This window comes from Peromyscus californicus, unplaced genomic scaffold (assembly GCF_007827085.1).
Source record: "Peromyscus californicus insignis strain IS unplaced genomic scaffold, ASM782708v3 Scaffold_8__1_contigs__length_139910024, whole genome shotgun sequence".
Lineage (NCBI taxonomy): Eukaryota > Metazoa > Chordata > Mammalia > Rodentia > Cricetidae > Peromyscus > Peromyscus californicus.
The window spans coordinates 64,312,395-64,336,822 of NW_026294606.1; the positions used below are offsets into that span (position 1 = coordinate 64,312,395).

General features: G+C 46.9%; 1 protein-coding gene across 8 annotated transcripts in view; it reads right to left on the bottom strand.

The window, feature by feature from the left end:
* Frmd4a (FERM domain containing 4A) overlaps positions 1-24,428 on the bottom strand; it is a 611,671-nt gene that overhangs the window by 29,541 nt on the left and 557,702 nt on the right. For 7 of the 8 annotated variants that reach the window (XM_052729402.1, XM_052729398.1, XM_052729400.1 and 4 more), the window contains 3 exons: positions 23,601-23,677; positions 18,677-18,815; positions 11,896-12,037 (listed from right to left, as the gene is read on the bottom strand). In XM_052729402.1, the coding sequence (XP_052585362.1) occupies positions 11,896-12,037; positions 18,677-18,815; positions 23,601-23,677 (358 nt within the window). Of the gene's footprint in view, positions 1-11,895; positions 12,038-18,676; positions 18,816-23,600; positions 23,678-23,927; positions 24,250-24,428 lie in introns of those variants that run through there. The other variant, XM_052729404.1, reaches the window with a different exon arrangement.

Below are 24,428 nucleotides of genomic sequence, written 5' to 3' on the forward strand. Positions count from 1 at the left end.
CTCCATTACCTCATGGTTCTCAAAGACTGAATCCAGATGTGCCATTCTCAGGTATCACATCACTGGATCTTATTGCAGGCTCCCCCTTTTTACCAGTGGTTCAGGTTTTTCATATCCCTAGGCTCACCACTTTGTGCTTATCAACTCTAAACCTTCTCCAGACTGTGTCCATCTAATGCAACCTGGAAAAATCATTATGAATCTTAATTGGGCCTCTTAGTACTCGTCGTCAATCCCATTTGAAGACAGGAAAATTTAATGAGGCATTCTCTGTTCCATCCTCTAAAAAATTAATAAGGATGTAAAATGATACTGGAAGGAAGTCAGACTTTAAAAACAGGCCTGGGGAAAACTCGAGTCCAAAAAGATTAAAGAATTTCTAGCATGAGTGAAGAATTCATCGTTTTCCCGTCACCCCTGCCTAACCTTTCAATAGGAAATGATGATTTATTGAGTCCAATCGAAGAACTCGCAAGGCTCAGAAACAGCAAAACTCACCACAACATTAAATTTTGGGAAGCAAGCATATAATTTGTGGGTGACTAGTCTGCTCTTATAGGATTAGTAAAGATTTGGCCTTGAGTAGCAGGGTTCATTACCGCTACTAAATTATTATTTCTAATAATTAACTTAAATCTCAACCCACATAAGATGAGCTAGAGAGCCTTGGCAGGCTCGATGGCTCTTGAGTCTCCTTGCTGTGTGTAGCTGGTATCCCAAATGCTGGCTGACTCTGCTGCACACCTGGAAATTCCTTTAGGAGGAATACAGTGCCTGGAGACTAGCTCGCACCTCTGCAAGTAACTGAACCAGGCTATTTTGGACACACAGGCTTCCATTTTAATGGCAGCTGGACAGCCAGGTAGATGGAAAACATCTGAATCTCATAAAGCCTAAGCCATTTGTTTAGATAGGTGGCCATTGAATAGTCACTTGCTCGTCTATCTCTTAGCACTATGCTTGGACCAGGTAAATCCTCCACATAGGGGTTGGTTTACCAAAAGTGGTGTAGACTTAGAGAAATCATTGAAATTATCTTCCCCTTTCAATGTAGTACCCACCAAAGGCAAGAACTTCACTCAACAACTCAGGGGAGGGTGAGGACTCCAAAGCTCCATCTATGGAAAGATGCAGTGGCAGGTGGAGGCAGTATCTTCAAAGTAGGTTCCCTAAGCACCAAGACTGCAGATCTGCCTCCGGCGCTACTGCAGACCAAGTTGGCAATGTGGTTGAGGACACTCAGTGGGCCCTCTTGGTCTCTATCCCATATTCTGCAAGCTTCAGGTGGCTCCATGTGAACCTGCTGCATTTGGAAAGAGAGTCCACTGCTGTCCTGTCTTGAAGGGAAATCTACTAATTGGAGGCAGGAGAGCTGATGGCTTCTCTGTGTAAAAGCTCGCCTGATCTAAGCCTGTGGCTGTGACCAGTAACGAGGATAGACGGCCACCAACTGGCCCAGTGCCACTGAACAAGGCCACTGACAGCCTCTCAGAGAGCACCTGGAGAAGAGGCCCATAGTTCTCTGTGATGCTGAGCAGCCTCCACAATGAGGCATTCCCTGAATGAGGCTCTTGCCTCTTAAAAGGGATAATGGAAATCAAGCGGCAGAGATGCTCTTTGGGTTGACCACCTCAGGAGTGGAAACTGAGTCAGGGGAGAGTCTTGGAGCTCAGGCCAAGGGGAGTTTCTCAGACTAAAAGTTTAAGGCACACCAATAAATGATACTTTACCCTGTCCATCGAGTTTTGTTTGTTTGTTTGGAGACAGAGTCTCACTATGTAGACCAGGCTAACCTTGGGCTCACAGTGATCACTTGCCTCTGCTTCAAGAGTGCTGAGATTAAAGGTGTGTACCACCACACAGCTGATAAAAATAATTTCAAGTCTGCATTTGGATTTGCGGAAGTCTGGCACTAAGATTTGTCCATTATCAATTATTTTAACCCATACATATTGCACATGCAAGACCTCTTCCAGGTCATACGTTAAGCATGTAAAACTGACAAAAACACATAAATCTGTTGACTTTGAAAGGGACAGTGACTGAGAAGGACATTGGGGTTGTCATCCCATAGCCACCATGGAACAATATAAAGCTTTGAAGTTTCAACCTTTTGAGAGCCATCGTAGGCCTATCTATGAAATGACCACCTCACCAATCTTCAGAAATTGCCTCCAAACTTGAAGTACTGATTACCTAACAAACAACTAACTCAGTAGATTCCTTCTCAGCCATTAGCCTTCACCTCTGCAAATTTGAGCAAAGAAACTTTAGATATGGTACAACCTTCTTCCTCTTCCTTTTACCACCCAAGCCTCTAGGAACAACAAGTATTCCACCAATCATTTCACTGTTGCTGCTGCTGCCTCCTGTGGAGGTGGTGCTGGGGGGCAGCATGCTTAATTCCCACAAGTGCCTAAAGGCTTTACCTCTTCCTCCAGCAAGAGACCAAAGCAAATATCTGTGACTCTGGATGCTCAAAAGACCTAAATTGGAGCTGTCCCTAAGATGAAGTAAAAAGATGGATGGATGTGAGTTCGAGGCCAGCCTGATCTCCAAAGTGAGTTCCAGTAAAGGCGCAAAGCTACACAGAGAAACCCTGTCTCAAAAAACAAAAACAAAAACAAAAAAGAAGATGGATGGAGCATCTTTACTGTACCCAGAAGAGTGAAATTTCAACATTTATACATTGAAAAAACAGTAGCCAAGGGCTGCCTGGGAAGGGATGAAGGAAATAGTGAGTTGTTGTAGTAGGCCAATGAGAAACCGAGGTGAGATGAGTATTTTTGAAAGACAGGGATAATACACGAATGCCCTTTCTGGTGGGTCAAGCAACACTCAGATTTACAGGAAATGCTATTCAGAATAGTCTTTGGATAACAAAGCAGGAGCCTGCAGTCTAGAGGTTTAGGGGTTACCAGGGCTGTGTGTGTGTTTCAGCTGACTCGCTCTGGGATGGTGGGGGGCAGGTTCTAGAACTCTGAGTCTTGGTTTCCTCCCTTATAAACTGGACAATGAAAACAGGGCTCTTCAAATATTGGGAAGATGAAAAGAGATAATGCTTGGAAGATACTAGAAGAAAACCTAGAACATACTAAAAATCACATGATTATTAGTTATTTTTATTAAAAAGGCTTCCTGGCTTTTTATCATGGGTTGGCATCTCCATTTCAGAACGTTCCATGTTGTAAAGAGAGCGCACGGAGTAGACCAGCAAGGAAATGAAGAATGATGTAGGTGCAGTTTGGGAAGCTTAGAGGCAGAAGGGAAGGAAAGCGGGGTTTCTTACAGAACCCAGCAGGGGCTTTTTACAGGCTACACCTCATTGTATCCTCCGAGAAACATCTCCCCATTCACAGGGGAGGCTATGGTGGTCTAGGGAAGCAGGGCTGGATTCAAGCTTTGCTGTGTGTGGCCTGTTTTGTCCCGCGAATGGAAACTCCATGAGGGTGGGAATGTTTCTGTCTCACGGCTAGGATGCCCTGGTACCACCCTGTGAGCTGCATTTCCTTGCATCCACTTCCCCAGCAAACTCTTTCCACTGTACTGAATACTCTGATCTCAAAATGCAAGAAAAGGCTGAAGGAGAGGAAACCGTTGGGGGTCTTCCGATCTCCCAGTGCAACAACAGTGTTTGGTACTGCCCACTAGAGGAGTTGGAGAGAAGCAAATGAACAAGGATGGAAGATACTGTGGTTGCCAGAGAAGGCACCCACAGCACAGGGGACCCCTGAGGGACTGGCCTGGTTTCTTGGTAATCACTTCTCGTTTTTGTTGGTTTGTTTGTTTCCTTTTGGGTTTTTTGAGACAGGGTTTCTCTGTATGTCCCTGGCTGTCCTGGAATGTTCTTTGTAGACAAGGCTGGTCTCGAACTCACGGAGATCTGCCTGAGAGTGCTGGGATTAAAGACATGCACCACCACCGCCATCAGATGATTCCCTGAGGACGTTCAACCTCCCTCTGATTGACTGCTGAGAAAACCAGCTGTCAGGTAAGCTCTTTAGCAAATCTTAGTGCTTAGCAAGTCTCTACTCGGATGAGAGAAGAATGCAATACAGCACTTTAACTGTTTATAATCTCATTCCACTCCTAACCCGAAGGATTTGAGTGAACTAGGTGACTGGTGGGACAAAGAGAAGAAGACATATATTGTTTATGTAAATACATTTGGAGACAGGGTCTCTAGCTCAAGCTAGCCTCGAACTCCATATTTATGACTATGACCTTGATCCTCCTGCCTCTGTCTCCTGAGTCCTGGCATTAAAGAGGTGAACGTCACCACACTTGGTTTATATGGTACTGGGATTGAATTTAGGGCTTTAAGTGTGCTAGTGAAGAGCTCCAGCAAGTGAGCGACATCCCCCAGCCCCAGGAAGATATGGCTTGTACAGATATGGTAGATGAAAAGTGTTGCTCAAAGAAAGACATTTTCAGTAGGTACTTGGGGATCTTCGGAGGAAGCCAGTTGACATCACAGATATTACCGTGGACTTGGGACTGATTTTCCATTTTTCAGACTGGTGGCAGCTATGTATGGAAAGACCGCATGTGGAACAGCAGCTGAGCAAGCCGCAGCTCTCTCTTGATGAACATATGGAAGGATCGCCTCACTAAGCTGTGATGGAGAATTTGTTGCAGTCATTCCAAAGATCCCAAGCTAGTCGGCACCGGATATGAGTTCGCATCCTGCTGAGGATACACAGGGACCTGTGCATCTGTTTTCACACACAAATGCTGATGACCAGCCCTCCCTGAATCCAGAAGGCGGAAGGGGTGCTTTCCTCTTTGGAAGGAGGGGAAATTTAACACAAATAGTACCCCCCACTTAAGAAATCTGCTGTTGTAAAAGCAAGGAAAGGAAATGACTGTCTGTTTTGGCCTTTGAGGGGGAAAATGAAAAGTTAAAAAAAAAAAAAATGAAGACAGCCAAGTCCCAGCAGATCTGTAGAAGCTGTGAGGAAAAGTTTTGGCAGATACCCAGGAATAAATATGGGGAAAAGGGTTAGGCTTCCCTTTATGATAAAGAGATATTTATTTCCCAAGACAAATCCTCAAGGATGAATTCCTTGCATCAAAGATGTCCTAGGAGACACTATGGTATAATGCCACATGGGAGATGGCAGCATCAACGTGTTATCTCAATGGACCATCTCTGAATTCACTGTCCTTTCCAACATGAGCCATGCGTGCTCAGAGAACTTTTCACCAGCCTTGGAGATTTGGAATAGTTTAATTCGGAGAGTAGTGAGGTTGAACTTCTTTAAAAAGCAACCGGGAGTCTTTGGGATAGCTTTGCTCTCTGGGGAGATCCAGTAGCACTTTTTGCCAAAAAGGAAGACTATAAATGCCATTTAAAAGGGGGCATGCTCTGGGGCAAGAAGAAGGGAAGGAGGTAAACAGAGAGACAGTATTTAAAAGTTAATGCATCTGGTAAAATATCTAATTGAAACCATAGCTTGTGAGGAATGCATATGATTTCCATTCCTCAGCTCAGGAAGCCAGGGAACTGATCTCGCTGGCTCCAGGGCTGTTGGTCTATTGTAATATGGAGGTTTGGAGATTAATTGCAAATCTCAATGATCCTTATTCTGTGCTCTCAGCAAAGATGGGGACATTGAACACAGAGTTTGGCTAAGTAGAAACAGAGTGATGTGTCTGGGAGGTCGCAGGGAGATCTCTCTTCCAATGTTTAAAACCTTACCACTGAAAACTGTTCGCTAAGACTATATGGTGTCAGTCTAAGTCCTCTTTAACAGGAAAGTATACCTTTACCAGTAACACCCAAGGGCACAAAATATAGCCCCCAAAGTGACTTTGTCACCCCCACCTTCTATCAAACAGAAGCGGAAGGGGCCATCACTTTTTTTCCTCTCAGGCCAGACCTGCTCAGTTGAGTCCAGAAACATCCATTCTGCAGACAGCGCTTTTGCAGCCTGCCCAGTTTCACAGTCCAGCATAAACAACCTCTTTGGCAGTGCCTGGGAGGTTGTGCCCAACAGCAGAGCCGAGGTTATGACCAAATTTAAGGCCTCTGGAATGCAGTTCATCTTGGACCTAAAAGGAGAGGCACCACGTAGCTGATAGAAAACTCTACCAGGCCGGAGAAAGATCCAGGAAGGAGACTGACCAAAGAGACAAAAAGAAAAGCACTAAACAAGAAACACTGCATGATTTATACTCTCACAGAGTCACGCGGTGTGAGCTGGACACAGCTATAAGCACACGGCGGGTAGGCGCCTCTCCATGGGGAGAGATGTCAAATCGTTGGCATTGTCATTTTTACGCTAGTTATTAATAAACGTCCTTACAATGGAAGGAAGTGGTTGCATTCAGAGAAGGAGAATGTGGGAATTGTTTAATGATGAAGGTGGACCCTTCCCAGGCAAGGCCAGGGTCAGGGTTGAACACAACATGTTTTTCCTAGAATGAAAAGTGTCCAAGCTGTGGCATGATAGCAGAATGCAGGTCTGGGTGTGGCTGTACATTTAAAACCTCAGGTCCGTCATCATAGTTGTCATGTTCCTGCTTGATCAAGTGGAAGAAGACTCGGCTGCCACCAAATTAACCACACAGCCAAAGTCTTATCCGTTCACTCATTATACTCTTTCGTTTGGTGGTAAAGGGGATACTTCAGGCCCCTTTATTCTATTTAAAAAAAAAAAAATCAGTGTCTTGTATTTCCATTTAAGAAGGAATATCAAGTCTCTCTCTCTCCCCTCTCTCTCTGACAAACAAACACACACACACACACACACACAGAGAGAGAGAGAGAGAGAGAGAGAGAGAGAGAGAGAGAGAGAGAGAGAGAGAATGAATATTGGTTTGAGTGGCTAATACAGCAAGTCGTGGGGCCCTGCAGAACACTGGGTATTTCCTAAGTGGGCTTGTGCCATTTGTTGTAAACAGCCTGAGAGCAAAATCATCCCCAACTGCGCCTACACTTCCACTGAAGTCCTGACTACAAGAATAGTTGCTGGTTGTTTTTGTTTTGTTACGCCTCCTCTGCACCCCACCCCCCATCCCTGTCCCTCTTACATTTCAAAGAATGGTGGAAGGGAAGGGGAAGAAACCATTTGAAGAGCCTGCAGAAGATCTGGGATGGACCTTCTGTTTTTCTTTCTTGTGGGGTGCTGGGGATTAGACTGAGGGCTTTAGGCAAGTGTTCTGCCCACTGGGCTATACTTGAGCTCATGTAGAAAGAGAGAAGGTGGGCTGGGGAGAGAGAACATACAAGCTTTAAAAACAGCTCGGCTGAATGGATGGTTTGAATTTATGGCTGTTCTCTCAAACTGTATTGAACATCTTAACAACTTGTTACTCGAAGCCCAAGTGAACAAAACACCATGGCCAAAGCTCTCTCCAAATTTGGAGGAAATATCTAGGCTGATAAGGGCCACTGTGACTAAGTGTCCCGCTTATTCTCTCCCCTTCCGGGGATCCATCAGCAGATTTCCTGGAGCCCTACACGTGTAGATTTTGACCGACACAGACCTGTAGCTCTGGCTTGGATGGGATAGACATCACCCTGTGGGTCTCTACCAGGATATAAACCTACAGCATCCTCCTGGGAGCCCCTATGTTAAATGTCTTGACCCTAAACTTAATCACAGAACCATGTGCACTTTTCATTTGGAAATGCTAGTCACCACCCCTCCTGCCCCACTCATACTAATGACTCAGGGCATTGGTGGGCATGGACTTCTGATTTTTGTAATGGATAATAATGGCATTCCTTCATTTCTTTAGCATTAGAGGACTCAGATACCAAGAACTGGACTTCCTGGCAATTTTAAAGGCAATTCCCAACAACCTTAAGTAGGAAAACTGCCTTTAAAGTTACTAATAGCTTGGGCCTACTTTATTTTGTATCGATGTACAATATTCAAACCCTTTTCAGAGAGGCCTATGTGTTTTTAAATGCTGTGTCTATTACCCACTTCCCTAGTTTTGGCTTGGGCCAGCCCTGCACAGTTGAGTTCAGAAACATCCATTCAGCAGAGGAGTTTTTTGCTGTACTCAAGGTTCTACAGTCCAGTATAAACAAACCTCGGCAGCACCAACTTCTTTGGCAATGCCTGGCGTTGGTGGGGAGGGCTGTGCCCAACAGCGGACCCAAATGATCAAAATCAAAGCATAAGCCAGCATCTCTTAGGAGTCAAAATGAATGTTTATATTACAGAAATAGGACAGCATTGTTATATGGTTTGGTTATGCATGATGTTGCGGCACTGGGAAGTGTAGAAGGCAATGAGTAGAAACAAATAGAGTTGGCCACCATTGCCCCAGGGACAATATTGGAAAGGGCTGAGGGGCCGATGCAAGTGACCTCAAAAGGTCTAACACCAGGATGACAAAGAATATCAGCCTGACAGCAGCATAGAGATGTTCCGTCTAGTTTTAAAGATGCTTGGATGTCATTCCTAATGATCAATGTGGTATCACTTTTACCTTAGAGGTTTGGGGATTCTCAGGAGAACTCTTTGTGAGGCCAGAGACACCACACGTTCCAGAAACATGAAGGTTCTTACCACACACAGCAGGTCTTTCTGCTAGTCTCTAAAACTTCTTATTGATACTTTACTGAGTAGCTACTGGATGCTGGACAATGGAGTAGGAATTGTCTTGTGCTAACTAGGTTCTCAGTGTGCTTTTAAGGAACATTTATTAGATACCACATACTAAGGGTGGGGGAACAGTTTATGGAATTGGGTGCTGCGTTGTCTCCCCTGTGAATGATCGTTAGCGTGGAAGGTCTGGCAAGTGCTCACAATAAGACAGAGCTGTCCTGTAACAGCAAGCATGTGAGAACATGTTACAGACAAGAGGACAGAAAGAAAAAGGAAGGAGACTAGCCAGCTGCCCCGGTTTTTAGACCAGGGGCTAAATTCCTCCACAGTGGGACACTAACCTGGTCCATCATAGATAGGGCTACCAATGGCTTTCCCCAGGTGAGGGCTGCCTCCCAGAGCAAGCAATCATGAGAGGCAGCAGGCAGCAACCTCCGTGGGAGGGAGGACCAGATCCATATATCCTAGAAATTCCCTTTGTGCACTGATGGCAGGCATCCTGTTCTGGTCCCTCCCTCCATTGTCCCAGCTGTTTTCCTAAGTCATGAGGGTGGGCGTGGGGGATCCCCAAGGAACCTCAGCTGGCATTCACACACATTTTTCAGGCTCAAACTTGTATGGCCTGGGAAAGGTTGATATGTTCCTTGGTCTCCTCATGTGGCTTTCTCTGTGTTCCATGTTTCTTCTTGCTTAGCAACATCAGAAGAGCTGAGTGGCTGAAGCTAGTAACTAGTACAAGCCATAAGTGGCCTCAGCTGCATTTATCAGTTCCTAAGCATCTCACCCAAGAGGACGATGCTTGCACATTACACATAGGCATGGATTCAGCAGGAAGATTTTCTTGCGATTTATCTTTTAGCCCTTGGATTGGTGATTAATGCCAATCTGATGACAGTATAGAAATGGGTTACATTCTGGTTTTAAAGATGCTTCAATGCCATTCCTGATGGTTATGTGGGGTCAGTCTCACCTTAGAAACTTCATCTACAGCTGCTGATAGGCATCTGCCTTGATGCCCTTAGAGGTTGCCTCAGAGATATGAGGGGCCCAGGAAGATGGACCAGGTCATAGGCTGAAAGTGGAGAAGCCTGAGTTTCATTATCTTAAGCCACGTGACCACTTCAGTCTCTTCTTAGCAACAAGAGTGACCTTCAAAACACAGTCCCTGGACCAGCAGCCGCAGAGTGATCTGGGAACTTGGTAGAAACATAAACTCATTCCTGGGCTCATGCAGACTTACAGACTCTCGTGGCATGAGGAGAAAGACCAATGGTTGTATTGCACTCCTACAACCCTGAGCTGGAAGAATCCAGAGTGGAGCAAGGCTAGATTCTTAGGAACTAGAGGAGGAGGCAGGTAGGATAGATCAAGGCTCTTATCTGAGACTGTTTCACAGGAATTAGGAAAACCACTGCATGCTGTATCTAAGAGACAAACCTGGTGTTGTCTTTGGCTCTGCTCTGCCCATTCAGTGGGAGGCTGGCAGGGGCTATAGCCCTGGATAGATGTTTAGGTTTTGAATGGTCTTGTCTTGATATAAAAAGACATTTTCTACAGTTTTATTTGCAAACTTCTAAGCCTCAGAAGTCATGGCCATTTGGCATACCTTTTGTATGAAACAGCTTTGAAGAATTCTAGGCAGGGGCAGAGTTAGAGTTAAAGTCAACCCTATGGAGGTATGGCAGAGACAGACCCAGCTTTTCTGAGCCCGAAGCTTATATAATGTTGACAGTTCATTTAAGACAAGCAATATACAGCGTATTATGTAGAGCTCACAAGCGTGTGAACGTATTACTAGGTCTCTGAGAAGTAGGGCCATAGCCTCTCCAACATGAGATCTGAGTTCACACTCTGTCAGCCCCATAGCAAACCCACTTCTCACTCCAGGCCCAGTGTACATACTCCTCTCCTTAGCTCTTTCGGTTTGGACTTCTGCCTATGAGCAGACACCACCAGCCCAGAAGCTAACACACGTCAGCTCGTCTTTTTCTTCCGTCTTTCCCTTTTTGGCTGTTACCCTTGTTTGCAGTCACTGTATATAGTTATAGCACTGGCCCTAGACACAGACAGGAAGTAGAGACATCTTTTCTTTTCCTAGCTCAGAGGCAAGGTGACATGGCTCCTGTCCTACTTAGCTTTATCTATCAACTTGACATAGCCCAGAGTCATCTGTCTGAGTCTCAAGCACAGGACTGCCCAGATCAGATTGGCCTGTGCTCATGTCTGGTGAGACGGTCTTGACGGATGGCTGATGTGGGAGAGCTCACTCCACTGTGGGTGGTGTCATCCCTAGGCAGGTGGGCCTGGGCTGCATAAGAAAGCTAGCTGAATAAGAGCCTGGGAGAGCAAGCCGGTAAGCGGTGGTTCTCTGTGGTTTGTTTCAATGCCTGCCTTGAGTTCTTGCTCTGACTGCCCTCAGTGATGGACTGACAGCTGGAAGTGTAAGACGAAATAAACACTTTTGCCCCCTAAGTTGTTTTTGGTCATGATGTTTATCACAGCGACAGGAAGCAAGCAAACAGCCACCTAAATTAATCAGGCGTTTAAACACGCAGCTTTGGAAGAGGCATTGACTAGTCACACGTGGCTCATATTTCTGAACAATGGCTGTCTTTTTCTCCCTCAGCCCTCCGTTAACCCATGCCTCTTCTTGTCCTTTGAGCAAATGGCATTCCCACTCTGTAATTCATTCAGGGGCTAGGGGTTGAACCCGGAGCCCTGTGTGAGCTAAGCAAACACTCTACCAATGAAGTAGGTCCTTGATCTCCACTCTTGAAGCCAAAATAATTTTGATTCGGCCCTCCTAATCTTAAATGGTAAAACAACCTTCCTGATGCTCACAGAAATAGACAGTAGAACTGAGTGGCGACAAAGGGTATTCCTTCAGCCACCTCTTGTGACAGCAAGTCTCTCCTTGTCTCATTTACCTTTTAAAGCTGCAGATGTCTCCTTGGAAGCAGAATATAGCAACTTGACCCTGACCTCTGTCCTTCCCCAGTACAGCCCCCCCTCTTAAGAACACAAGAGCAAACCCCACTCTCTGCCTTTGGAGCTGACGCTCCTGATGATAGTTACTGATCACACCAGTCAGCATTCTAAAAATCCCTGTGAGGTACCTGCAGAGACTCTGGACAATTGGCCCCATACTGTGAGGTTACATTCATCTCCCTCTGCCCCTTTGGGTAGCTTGGGAAACTTCTTAAACCGGAATTTGTCTCCAAAGCTTGGTCTGGGAACTAAAGGCAGCATCTGGACAGCCTGGGATGGTGTCCCCTACCTCTCTGGGCGGAAGCCACTCTGTGGAAGGTGTCTCGGGCACCGGCCCTACCTGAGGACAGCAGACTCCCACTGCTGCCACTGATGATCTTCCCTTTGCTCCCCATATTGGCCAGCTTCGAGGTCTTCAGCGTCCCTGTCTCTGTGAGGTCAATGGCGATTTCACTCAGACTTCGTGCCGCATGGATCTTGGACTGGGAAGGAAAGACTCACAGGTTAGAGAGGAAACAGCAAACACTCGCTTACTTGGAGTCCTGAAGTCAGGTGGCTCATAAGCTACACAACCCGGAACTCACAGCCCAAGATTCCACAGGCTATAAAGCAGAGTGCAAAGAGTGTGATCTTTGCAGTCTATACTCTGGGAAAAGTGTTTAATCTTATTGTGTCTTATTATGCCCAAATATAAATCAGAGAAGTAACTACCGACCACAGAAAGGTGAGCTGGAGTTGAAAGAGACAAGCTGTGTGTAGGACATCCCCTTCCCTCTCTCTGATCCCTCCCTCCTCTCCCTTCTTCTCTGCTTGACAGAGACTGCCTGGGCCAAAAAGCAAGTTCAAAGCCAGCTTGAACAATTTAGTGAGGGATCCATTTTTTTTTATTTGGTTTTTTGAGACAGGGTTTCTCTGTATGGTTTTGGTTCCTGTTCTGGATCTCGCTCTGTAGACCAGGCTGGCTTCCAACTCACAGAGATCCACCTGGTTCTGCCTCCCGAGTGCTGGGATTAAAGGCGAGCGCCACTGCCACCCGCTTGAGGGATCCATTCTTAACATAAAAAGTAGAATAAGTAGGTATATCTCAATGGTAGATCACTTCTCTGGTATGTATAAGATCCTGGGTTCAACCCCTAGTACCCCCCCCCCCCAGACACACACACACACACACACACACACACACACACACACACACACACGTACATACATAGTTGTGACTCTACTCATTTTATGCTTAAACAAAGAGGAGAAAACATTTTCAGCTTTATGACTGACAGATGAGAGTTGTGGAACAGATTCATGAACTGTCAATAGATTTAGACGCTATTAAATATCTCCAGTTATTACCTGTGTGACCAGGGAAAGTTTAGATGACGAAGTACTGGCATCCTACATCTGCAAAGACTATAAACAGACGGAAACCTCTGGGGCACTCCGTTCCCACTGACAGCATCTGGCTGGAGATTTGCTTCAGTTTTCATTGATTAAATCTATGAACGCTCCAAAGTCTTCATAGCAGAGTTCAAACCCCAGTCCACTTGGTGTGCAGATCAACTGACCTCGCTGGGCTTACAGTTACAGAGGTGAGGAGAATCTCAGAACGGTTTTGTTCTGTGTTTACAATTCCATCTCTAAAAGGGATTGCTTCTTCGGTAAGGTTACCTGCATTATTTAGTGACACCTTTGGTAATGTGGAAATGTGCTGTATTTTCTTCCTAGAGACATTATTTGGCATTTTGCAATTTGTTGCTATTGTTTTTAAATAAATTTTTTAATTGTCTCATAAGCGTCATGAAAACACTACAAATGTTACTCTAAGCACACACTGGCTCTCTGTGGTGGAGTTGGGTGAGCTCCATGGGTGGCTGCTACAGGAGAGGAAGTCTTTCCACACCCACAAGGTTCCAGACAGATGCTGACAGTTTTGGAGAGGCCTACACACCACAGTCCCCTCTTCCTGACTTACAGGCTTCCTCCTTTGCCCAGGGGCTGTTATTTGTCCCACAAAGGCTATTTGGACCCTTCAGGCCTTGCCCTTCCTCTGGCCTCAGATGTTGTTGCCTGTGCCGATGAACGACAGTGACTTCCGGCCCTGCGTACTTTCCTCCTCTTAACAAATGAGCGTCTCTGGCCAGAAGAAACACGGAGACCTTTGTTTTTGTTTTGTTCACCTGATGTGAACTGTCTTCCTCCTCCTCTCCTCCTCTACCATTGGAACTTTGACTTGGGTCTCCTTCCCAACCCCCTCTTTCTTCTTTATGTACAGCACCAGGTCGGCTTCCTCGGGTTAGGGCCCCCATGTTCATAAACAAACCCAGCTGCCAGGCCTGGCAGCCTTTGGCTGCCACAGGAAGCAGGAAGGGCTTTCTATTTCATGTGGACTCTACATATCTACAGCACCCATCTGGCTGTGCTTTATCCTTCAGGCAAGCAGGGTGCACACAATCCATTACTTCCTCTTTCTACGCTGCATTTGACCAAGTCCTGCATTTTTATAGAAGAAGCCCACACTTAAATGGCTACAGAGCAGCAACTCATCGAACCCACATAACACAGTGGCTAGGGCCTGGAGTTCCTCCTCATCAGTCACTGTTAGACTTTGACTCTTGACCTCTCTGATCCCCAGATGCCTGCTTGTAACATGGGGATCTTAAAGCTCACATCACAGAGTTGGGATGAGGACCATGGTGAATACTGTATGTCAAGGCCACTGCAATAGGAGTAGGGTATAATTTAGGACCTGGATGTAATTTGTGAATGACGTTAGATTGATGGCTCTACTTGGCTTTGTAAAGATCCCATTAATCACATGGAAAACCTGTCCTCAAAGGACCCCCCCCCCCCCCCCCCGCCTCCTGCTTAGACATCAACCCCAGAGGCAGAAAACCAAACTATAGAAGCAGGAACAACAGATAGCCTTTTTCTAATGTACTCTAGATTCTGGTAACTTTAAGAACTTTCTGGAATGGGCCTATCACAATAACCCAACAGATTGCTTGTGGGATGAGAACCAGAAAAAAATACAATGAACAGTCCCAGGAGATTCTCTTCTTGCAATGTTAGGTCTCTGGGCCAGCCCCAGAGTCCGTAAAAATCTCAAATGACCACTCGGTGTGAGTATGGATGTTCTGTGAGCAAGCCTTAAATTGCTGTATCATGCTGTTGATTTTAGAAGGAATAAATAGATTGGACGAGGAAAGGAGAAAAAAAAGGAGAGAATAAGGAGGAAAGATGTCTGCATTGGGGCTAACTCTAGAAAGCAATACTCTAAGGTCAGAGGAAAAGCATCCATTAGTTCCTCTAAACAATGGGAGCTTTCCAATACTTGCCCCTGAAGTTTGAAAGTCATTCTTTGGCTCCAGGATGCAGAGGTTACTGAATCCTTTTGACAGCACTGCTGAACTTTTTTAGTAACAGCAGATATAAATGATCAGTTACAGTGGATGTCTGCAGAGCTTCCTACTCAGTGAACTGCAGAGAACCAGCTTCCCTCCACTGTTTGTGATGGTGCAAGTTTTCCTTCGTGTACATGTTTGAGGAGCTGATGGAGGAAGAGGAAGCAGGAGGAAGGGAGGGGGCAAATGGGGAGAGAAGAGACAGGGAGAGAGGGCATACTTCTCTTTCTTTCTTCCCTCCCTCCCTCCCCTCCTCCTCCTCCTCCTTTCTCCTTCTTCTCCTTCTTCTCCTTCTTCTCCTTCTTCTCCTTCTTCTCCTTCTTCTCCTTCTTCTTCTTCTTCTTCTTCTTCTTCTTCTTCTTCTTCTTCTTCTTCTTCTTCTTCTTCTTCTTCTTCTTCTTCTTTTCTCTCTCTCTCTCTCTCTCTCTCTCTCTCTCTCTCTCTCTCTCTCTCTTCTTTCATACAGGGTTTCTCTGTGTAGCTCTGCCTGTCCTGGAACTCACTCTGTAGTCCAGGCTGGCCTCGAACTCGGAGATCTGCCTGCTTCTGCCTCCCGAGTGCTGGGATTAAAGGTGTGCGCCACCACTGGGAGGCTTTCTTAAATGATTTGCACAATGACCGGGAGGTACTCTGGGTGCCAGGGAGGAGGCACATGAGCTGTCTTGGCTCCTGCTCTCGCTGATTCAAACCACTAGACTGGACTTGTTTCTCTGGGCTTGATAAACATCACTTGGGAGGCCTGAACTGTGCTGGGAGCACTTCAGAGAAAGGAATGGTTGGCATGGCCCCATACAGTAGAATGCAAAGCCCTGCCAGGATGCCAGCCCACACTGGCTGTCCAGAAATATGTGAAGCTTTCTATCCTAAGCTTGTTGACAATCACTGCAGAGTCCATGCTGCCCACCAAAGATGGGTCATATGACATCCCAGAATAAACTGTGCTGTAATGTAATTCCAACTCAGTATTTCACCAGCTCAGCTTTAAAGTGGGGTCTTCTCAGATAGTTTGAACTTGACGCAGCATTGAAGAGGGGAATGTGTTAACTTAACCATGATGTTAATAAAACACAAATTTCCTAAAGCAGTTTCACAAATACCATGTCATTTCAGCAAGTACAAATCTGGGTCAGGAAGTTCCTTTTCTGTTCTCCAATTGGGGAAAGCAAAGGGCATGTGATAAGACGCCTACCCAAGGTCACAGAGCTGGGAAATAGTTGTCCAACATCCAGACAGGGGAACCTGGTCTTCGCCTGTCTGTAATGTTAAAGAATTGGCTCCTAATCCTAGATCTGAGGACAAGTTCAGTGGTGGAACACTTGCTTAGGAGTAATGTCCCAGGTTCAATTTCTAGTACCACAAGAAAACAAACTTTTTTTTTTTTTTTCCTGACACGTATCTAGGCCTCCGGGACATATGCAGCCATGCAAAGATCCCTGGGTAAAATTCTATTCCCCTTGGGAATTTGGCTGTTTTCTTTTGTCCTTCAGAATTACTAAGAAGGACAGCTAAGAGCTTCCTCATGCTTTTGGGCTTTGGTTTTTGCCTCTTCTTTCTGTTCTCTCTCTTTCTTTCTTTTTTTGAGGCAGAGTCTCATTAAGTAAGTTGCCTTGGCTAGCCTGGAACTCTCTATATAGATTAGGCTAGCCCTGAAGCAACACTCTCCCTGTATTTGCCACTTAAGAGCTAGAATTACAGGTGTGAGCCACCTGCCACCTCCCGTAGCTGGGTTTCTCTCTCTCTCTTTTAAACTATTTATTTATTGATTGATTTTTATTTTATGTGCATTGGTGTGTTGCCTACATGTATGTGTGAGGATGTCGGACCTCTGGAAGTGGAGTTACAAACAGTTAGGAGCTGCCATGTAGGTGCTGGGAATTGAACCTGGGTCCCCTAGGATATCAGCCAGTGCTCTTAACCACTAAGCCATCTCTCCAGCCCTCAATTTGTCTTTTAAATAATGGTTCCTGCTAAAGAGTGATTGGTGATTATTTTTTCCCCGAGCTTCATTTACTGAATCCTCGGCCCCCTGGACGTCTGCTGAACAAGACTTCTCATAGGCAAATGTGAGCATTTTTTTTTTTTTTTTTTTTTTTTTTTGCAAAGAACCCCAAGAATAGGCTACTTGAGATACCCAGGAAACTAAAAAAACACCAGCCTGAGGAGGAGGGCCTGACGCCGCTGACACTGCACTGTCCTGTGGGTGAAACAGCGGCTACTTCCTCTTCCCATTGCAGACTCTGGTCATGGGGGGGTGGGGAGGGGAGGGTTCTGCCCTCAAGAGTCACTGGCAGTGGGATTTGGGGAAAATGTTCAACCTTTCGACCATTACTACCCACCAGCAAGCAACACAAGATGAAATCAGTGTTTGTGGGTGTTGACCTCCAACTCCTCCACTGGAGAGCAGAGCACCAGCCCCCACTGTCCAACATCTAATGTGAGTCAAACCCCTGTGGCTCTGTTTCCTTTGATCTAATTAGGCTTCAAAGGCCTGTGCCAAGGCCCATCATCACTCAAGGAGTGTGGAATACTCTCATGATTTCCAGCCGCATGAATACCAGACTCTGTCACCCCCAAAATAAAGCGGTCAGGAAGACTCAGAAAAAGACTTGATACTCTACGAAGCAGACAGTGGCTGTGGCATGGGACAGACCCTGATTTGGGACTGAACTGGGGCCGGAGGGTGGCTTCACTCCCGCCAGTTCCCTTTTACTATCTTGTGCTTAGCTTACTTTCAGCTCCCGCTTTCTCCTCCAGGGGGGGGCAGGGCACAAGAAAGGGACAAGGAGCCAAGAGGGTACCAATTTAACATCTCCATCCACTTAAATGTCACTAGCCCCTAAGAACACACGCAAGGGGAGGCAACTTCCTGTGGATGGTGGAAGCCACTGGAGGGGCCCCGACTGGGATTGCTCCGTGTTCCCATCACCCGAGGCCTGTAGACTCCTAACACAAACTTAACCATCTACCCCTGTAGGGGCCTGGCTATGATACCTGGAGTGGGGGTGGCCTGTGGGGTCCCTGGAAGAGGAGGAAGGGAGGCCAGGTGGAGGAAGAGAGGCCAGAGTGTTGCCATAAGCTGTGTGTGAACCAAGAGCACCTCATTCTCCCACCCACCAGGAGGCACAGCTGACTGTCTGGGCCGGGGGTGGATGAGCCGCAGCCTTGGAGATGGCACTTTCCCAACGCCCCAGGCTCCAGGTCTACCTGAGGGAAACGGGGCTGGTGCTGCTTCTGCTTTGTTTTCCTTTTCACTTTTCCAGTTTTACATTTTAAAAACAGAGTTGGCAGTTGGAAAAGCCTGAAGGGCTTTTCACAGCAATTTCCCTAGATGGGCTGGGTTAGTCGCCTCTATTAGCTGAGGACGGTTATCTGCCCCACTACCAAGAAAACAATATACCACTGTCTAAACATCAGTAAGAGTCTGAGAGCTCACTCCTAAGAGAGCCTCCAGAGCCCCCAAAAGTATGTTCAGAATGCCTCCTGAGGACCTCACGTGACTGTACCTCTGGTGGTGCCTGGGCTGGAGCCCCTGAGGAGCAGCACCCAGCCTGGCCTCTTAATGATTTGTTGGCATTCCTCCTATCTGCAGCCTGAAGAGGCGAGCCCTTACCTGGATGGGTCTCAGGCCAAGGACGCAGCCCCTCCTTCCCCCCCATCTGACTCCCATCCCTAACGGCTGCCTGGAGGCCCAGTTAGCGCCCGTCCTGGCGGCAGAAGGTCACTTACCTTACTTTGCTTTCTGTCCAGATAGAACTGATGCTGGCTAATCGCCATTGCCCAAATGGACTTGATTAACGCGGGACACGCATACCACGTGTGCACAGCGATGCCACTGTGCCCAAAAGTCCTCCTGGTCACCGAAGCCCTGGAAAAACAAGAATCCCAAGCTTCATTCGGTCTTCCTTCAGTGATGGGGAGGAGCCGTTCACCAAACAGCTTTAAGTGAGAGCCCAGGGACACGAAGGATACAGAAACACAAGTCTACAGGTACACATACACTGAAGTATTCACGTGTCCATGCCCTGTGACACCTCAAGTTTTAGCTCTAGGAACTGACACCTCAAGTTTTAGCTCTAGGACACGATGGGTCACTCTAGGTCACTTGATGGTCCTTTTTGATCTTCAGCTCCTGGCATGGAGCCGAGACAAATCTCAGAGCCAGGAAAAGCCTTTGACAATGCTCTTCATTAGCCAGGCAATGCTGCCTATGGCGAAGGTGGGTGAATTCTTCCCTCCTCTCCACAGGCCTGAATACTTCCTGCATCGTGGGACTCCCAGCATTGCTCTGACTAGAAAGACGTCCCTTGAAAGGTCTAGTTATCCAGCACAGATCCATTCCCAGAGCATAAAGGTACTTAAGAATCAGGAGAGGCAGAGAAAGAGGAGCCAGCCACTCCCCTAAACTCTGTGAGCACACTTACAGTTCTAATATATGGAGTAGAGAGAGGCAAGTGGTGCTTAAAAGGAAAAATGGGAAGCACCAGTCTCAACATGTTCATGGTGTCTGGGTGGGGGAGAAAAGATTTACGGGGCCACAGTCGCAGCGAAGTATATTCCATAGGGTGGGTACACCGATTAAATCTGAGAACAGGGCTAGAGACGTGACTGGTTGCCAAACCTGACAATCTGAGTTTGATCCTTTGGAACCACAAGATATAAGAAGAGAAAGTTGTCCTCTGACTTCTGACACACACACACACACACACACACACACACACACACACACACACACGTACATATACACATGTGCACAAAGGTAACACCCATGCACATACACGCAAATAAATGTAATTAGATATTTTAAAATAGTTTAAAGTCTGGGAACAAATGTAAGTATTTGTAGGGGGGAGGGAGGGAGGGATGGAGGGAGGGCAGAGAGAGTGGAGTGGGGCTGGGAAGATGGCTCAGTGGCTAAAGCACTTAACCCACAAAGTGTGGGGACTTGAGTTTGGACCCCCAGACGCCCCATTAAGTTGGAGGCAGGGCGTGTGCATTTGTGATCCTAATGCTCCTACGGTGAGGCGGGAGGCTGAGGGAGGGCAATGGACCGGAAAGCTTTTGTGCCAGCTGGCCTGGCATTACTAGCAAAGAACACAAGACCTGTCTCAAGCAAGGTGGGAGATAAGGGCCTCTGACTTCCATGTGTGTGCCGTGGCCCCCACACACAAACACATCATACATACCAAAACAGAAGAAGTGGGGGCTGATGGCAGATTGGGGTGTAACTAGAGCACTTGATCTGTGTGTCAGAAGAAATATCAATGATTTTAAAAAGAAAATATCTAATTTGGAAGAACCATAGACTCATCTGGACTTATAAATAATAGCAATTTTTCCCCCAAACCCCATTTTCCTTTAACATTTAAAGTTGCGGTTCTTGTCTTACTCTTTAAGCTAAAGATTTAACAGGGAGGCTTCTTCATGCCCACATTTAAGAGGAAATTCAACTCTGGTGGTTAGGAACCTGATGCTAGACAGGTTGGGTAGCACCCCCCCACACACACACACTCCACCCCCCAACAATTTGGTTTAAACAATAGTTAAGGGAGAAAAGAAATATCAAGGAGTAAAACAGCTCTGTGGGGAGAAACCGAAGACGGACAGCAGGAGAGTGAGGAGGGTCCCCCACAGGCCTCTGGGGGTCACGGTAGCTGTCCTCTGAACTCCTAGTTTGGCTGGGAGTAAATGAAAAACATCCCCAGGAAAGCTAAAGGAGGCAGAAAAAAGTAACTTGAAGTGAACGTTTGTAAAGGTAGGGAGAGCTGTGAAAGTCCAGGCGCCACAGCTTTCCAGCAACACGAGTAAGGAAGACTTGGTGGTTCCTCGGGTCTGGGAAGTCAAGTTTCATGGGAACATCTACATCAGATACTCTTGGGGTTTCCTCCTGCTCCATTAGGAACTTATCTCCTCTGCTCATCTCTCTGCTCAGCCCTCCCCACCTCACCTTCTGCTTCACCTAACCCTTACCAATGGATCCGTGTTTGCTAACCCCAGATAATGACGGAAACAAAGGGGTAAGAGCTGGGTAAACAGGAGAGTAAAATCTACCACAGACCCTGCGTCCCAGGGGGCAGCAGGCACAGCGGGGAAAGAAAGGCTAGGATTGTATCTGTCCCATTCCACCCAGAAAGCAGTCTCGTCTCCGTCATGGTGGACTCAGGGCTGCTTTTCCTCAGGGAAGATGGTCATGCTCTGAGCTCAGACTGCCACCTTTGGGTTTTTCTGTCCACAGAAAACCCTCCCCCGTCTCACTGCATCAGTTGTCTACACCCCTGAGGTTTCAGCTCAGATCTCTCCTCAGGAAGCACCACCTGACCAGCTGGGCCTCCGGTGTCCACATCATTCAGCACTTTGGTTTTTACCACTCAGCACCGTACACCCTGCCTGGCACACAGTGTGTGGCACTAAAGTTCATGAGCTCTGGCCTCAGACTTCTATGGTTCAAACCTAGCCTATACCACACACTGGCTATCCACAGTCCATTCCGGTACCTCGGTTTATTTCCCAGGTCATAGTGAGGACCCAGGGAGCAAATGTGAGTCAGTATGAAAACAGTGCCTATGCTTGGCAAATGCCACCAACTACTTCTGTCGCTGGTGTCTCCGACTCTGCTAATAGCTCCTAATGGAAGAGGATACTGACTCAGCTTTTCTTTTGTAACCAACCATGTCTACACAGAACACAGAAGTTCTCAAAATATGTATCAGATGGATCACTTTTGCTAAAGAAGCCAAAAGCCCACTATATGGTAATAAATGATGTTAGACTTTTTCCTATATCCCTAGACCTTGGGACAGTGAGAAAAATTTAGTAATTAAATCACTAATGAGATCACAGACACAGAAGGGACATACATATGTGTATATACCACACAGACACAGACACGCACACAGACACACACACACAGACAGACACAGTGGAAGGATTAAACCCAGGTACAAGCACAGCATAGGCATGGAGACTGTCTATTCCCTGGGCTCAGGCCCACAGGTGGTCCATTGTTTTATTTAACTTTTGCTCTGCCAAGCATCCCCTTTCTGTATATGACCCACGGTGTAGAATTCACTTCACCCTGCTTGCACTTAGATTTCCTTGCTCTCATATGTCTATGAATCTTAGTCTGACATAAGTTCACCTGGAAAAATAGCAGCGAGTTTCTCCTTGGCTGGATTATTATTTTTGGCATCCACCTGCCCCTCCTTGGTCTGTGCAGATGGATTGTGCTCTGTGGAGGAGGGTGCTTAGACCATGCAATGCATCCCAGGGTCCTGAGAACCAATGAACAAGCCATCCTTCTGCTTAGTAGTACCCTCTGCACCCAAATGCAGAGACTCATTTAGTCTAGAACCTTCTGTTCTCTAGTTGCTCATCTCATAGTAACTGAGGGGCACAGATAAACTCTCACCTACAGGAGGGAGGCTGTTCCACATAGATTACAAGGAGGTCCACAACGCAGCTGGGTTATCAGCTGCGGCAGACATGAAGGCCTCTGCACAAACCTCGGCCTTCTCCTTGGAGGCAATATCTCATCTTGAGTCCCCAGCTCCCTGGAGGGCTCAGCTGCTTGTCTGTGTGCTCAGAAGCCTTGTGTAAGGCAAGGTTGCTTGCCTACACTTCCTCCTAAGTCCAGTGCTGAGGATCAACAGCACCTGAAACCCACCTTGGCTCCTAGAGTACATCTGATCTATTTAGTGTCTTCCCAGGTCTGCCTTCTTGTCAATATGGGTCTGGACCTACAGACAGCAATTTATTCTTAGGTGTCAGGCATGGCATAGGGAATACTGCTGCTGGCTATGGGCTGCTTGCAACTCGAGAGTTACCAGCAGACAAAGAGGATTGCCAGCAGAGGGTAGATGGTGCCAAGACTTCTTCCCTTCAGGGGTCTCTGCACTCCAAACTGGGACCCTATTGTCTGGCATCCAACTTGGAACACAGATTTTTAATGCTGGTGTTCTTGGGGGTACAATGTAGGAGGAAGGAAAAAGAATTGCATTTATTTCACATCCACCCACAATGCTAACATCCCAAAATCACAGCTCCCAGATCAAAATAAATGAGCCTAACCACTCTGGTGACAGATGCCTTTCAGTTTCCACCATCCTTCCTGAAACAGGCTCAGCACCTCTAGCAAGGATGCCTTTGGTCTCCTGTCTGTTACAAGGGCACTGCCCCCATGTAACTCAGTGTTGTTCCAAAGTACCACAATGCTTCCTCCAGCATATCTCTCTCTCTGTCTCTCTCTCTCTGTCTCTCTGTCTCTGTCTCTGTCTCTGTCTCTCTCTCTCTCTCTCACACACACACACACACACACACACACAAATACACACACAAAGCAACATGTAGTCAGATGAAATTATCACAGAACTGCTAAACACACACACACACACACACACACACAGCGCAAGTAACATGTAGCCAGATAAAATGATTACAGAACTGCTACACACACACACAAACACACACACTACATTTATCAAGACAAGCTTTACCGTCTTACCGTCTGATGTGAACTCTGCTCTGCTCTACACGATTCACCATCCGCTCCCCTCACCCCAAACTGGTCACAAACATTAACCATCATGACAACACAAAACTGATATACAAATAGCATGCCACACACTCTCAAAAGAAAAAGGCTTTTCAGGCTTACCTGCGGGGGTCATGAACTTCCACGGAAAACTTCTTTTCCCTGAAATACAGATTCTCCAGCTGTCTCCATTGGAATATCTGGACCGAAAACAACGCAGTTTAAATTCAGGAGTGGTGAGTTCCCTGGTGTCGTCCCTTCTTTGCTGATTAACTTTTTCAACAGCTGAGAGTTTCCTTATCAAAGCAGAGACCTTACAGTTGTTGGTGCCTCCTCCGGGTAGCCTACCTACTACTAGTGCTTGAAACACACACACACACACACACACACACACACACACACACACACACACACACACGCGCACACACGCACACACGCACACATACACACCAGTGGGTGTAGATTTTTCCTGCAGGTTCCTTAACAGGAACAAAACAAGTTCTTTTTCAAGTTTGTTCCCCTTTGGCTCCCGCCTTTGTTGAATTCTCCAAGACAGTTCCCAGCTCGCAGACTTTTCCCTCCAAGGAGAGGCAGAGGGGGTGGGGGCGGGGAGATGAGAGGAGGGAGGAGAGGATCGGAGCCCGGGAACACAGCGCTCAGGAGGGAGCGGTAGCCATCTGTGCACGCGGAGGGCTGAGCAGCGCTTCCTCCCCTCGAGTGCTGAAATGGGAAGGCGTTCAAATTCCCAGCCTCCCTTCGGGACTCCACTTCCTGCCGCTAATGTGCAAGAACCTCAGACGTCCTCACTCGCTGGAGGGCGGAGGCTGTTGCGACCATAGTTGGGGGCAGGCGACTCATGATCACAGTGTGTGCTTGTCATACTAGTTTTTTGTTATTATTTTTTTTTTTTCCTCAACACAAAGACCGGGGGGGGGGGGGGGAGCAAGAGTT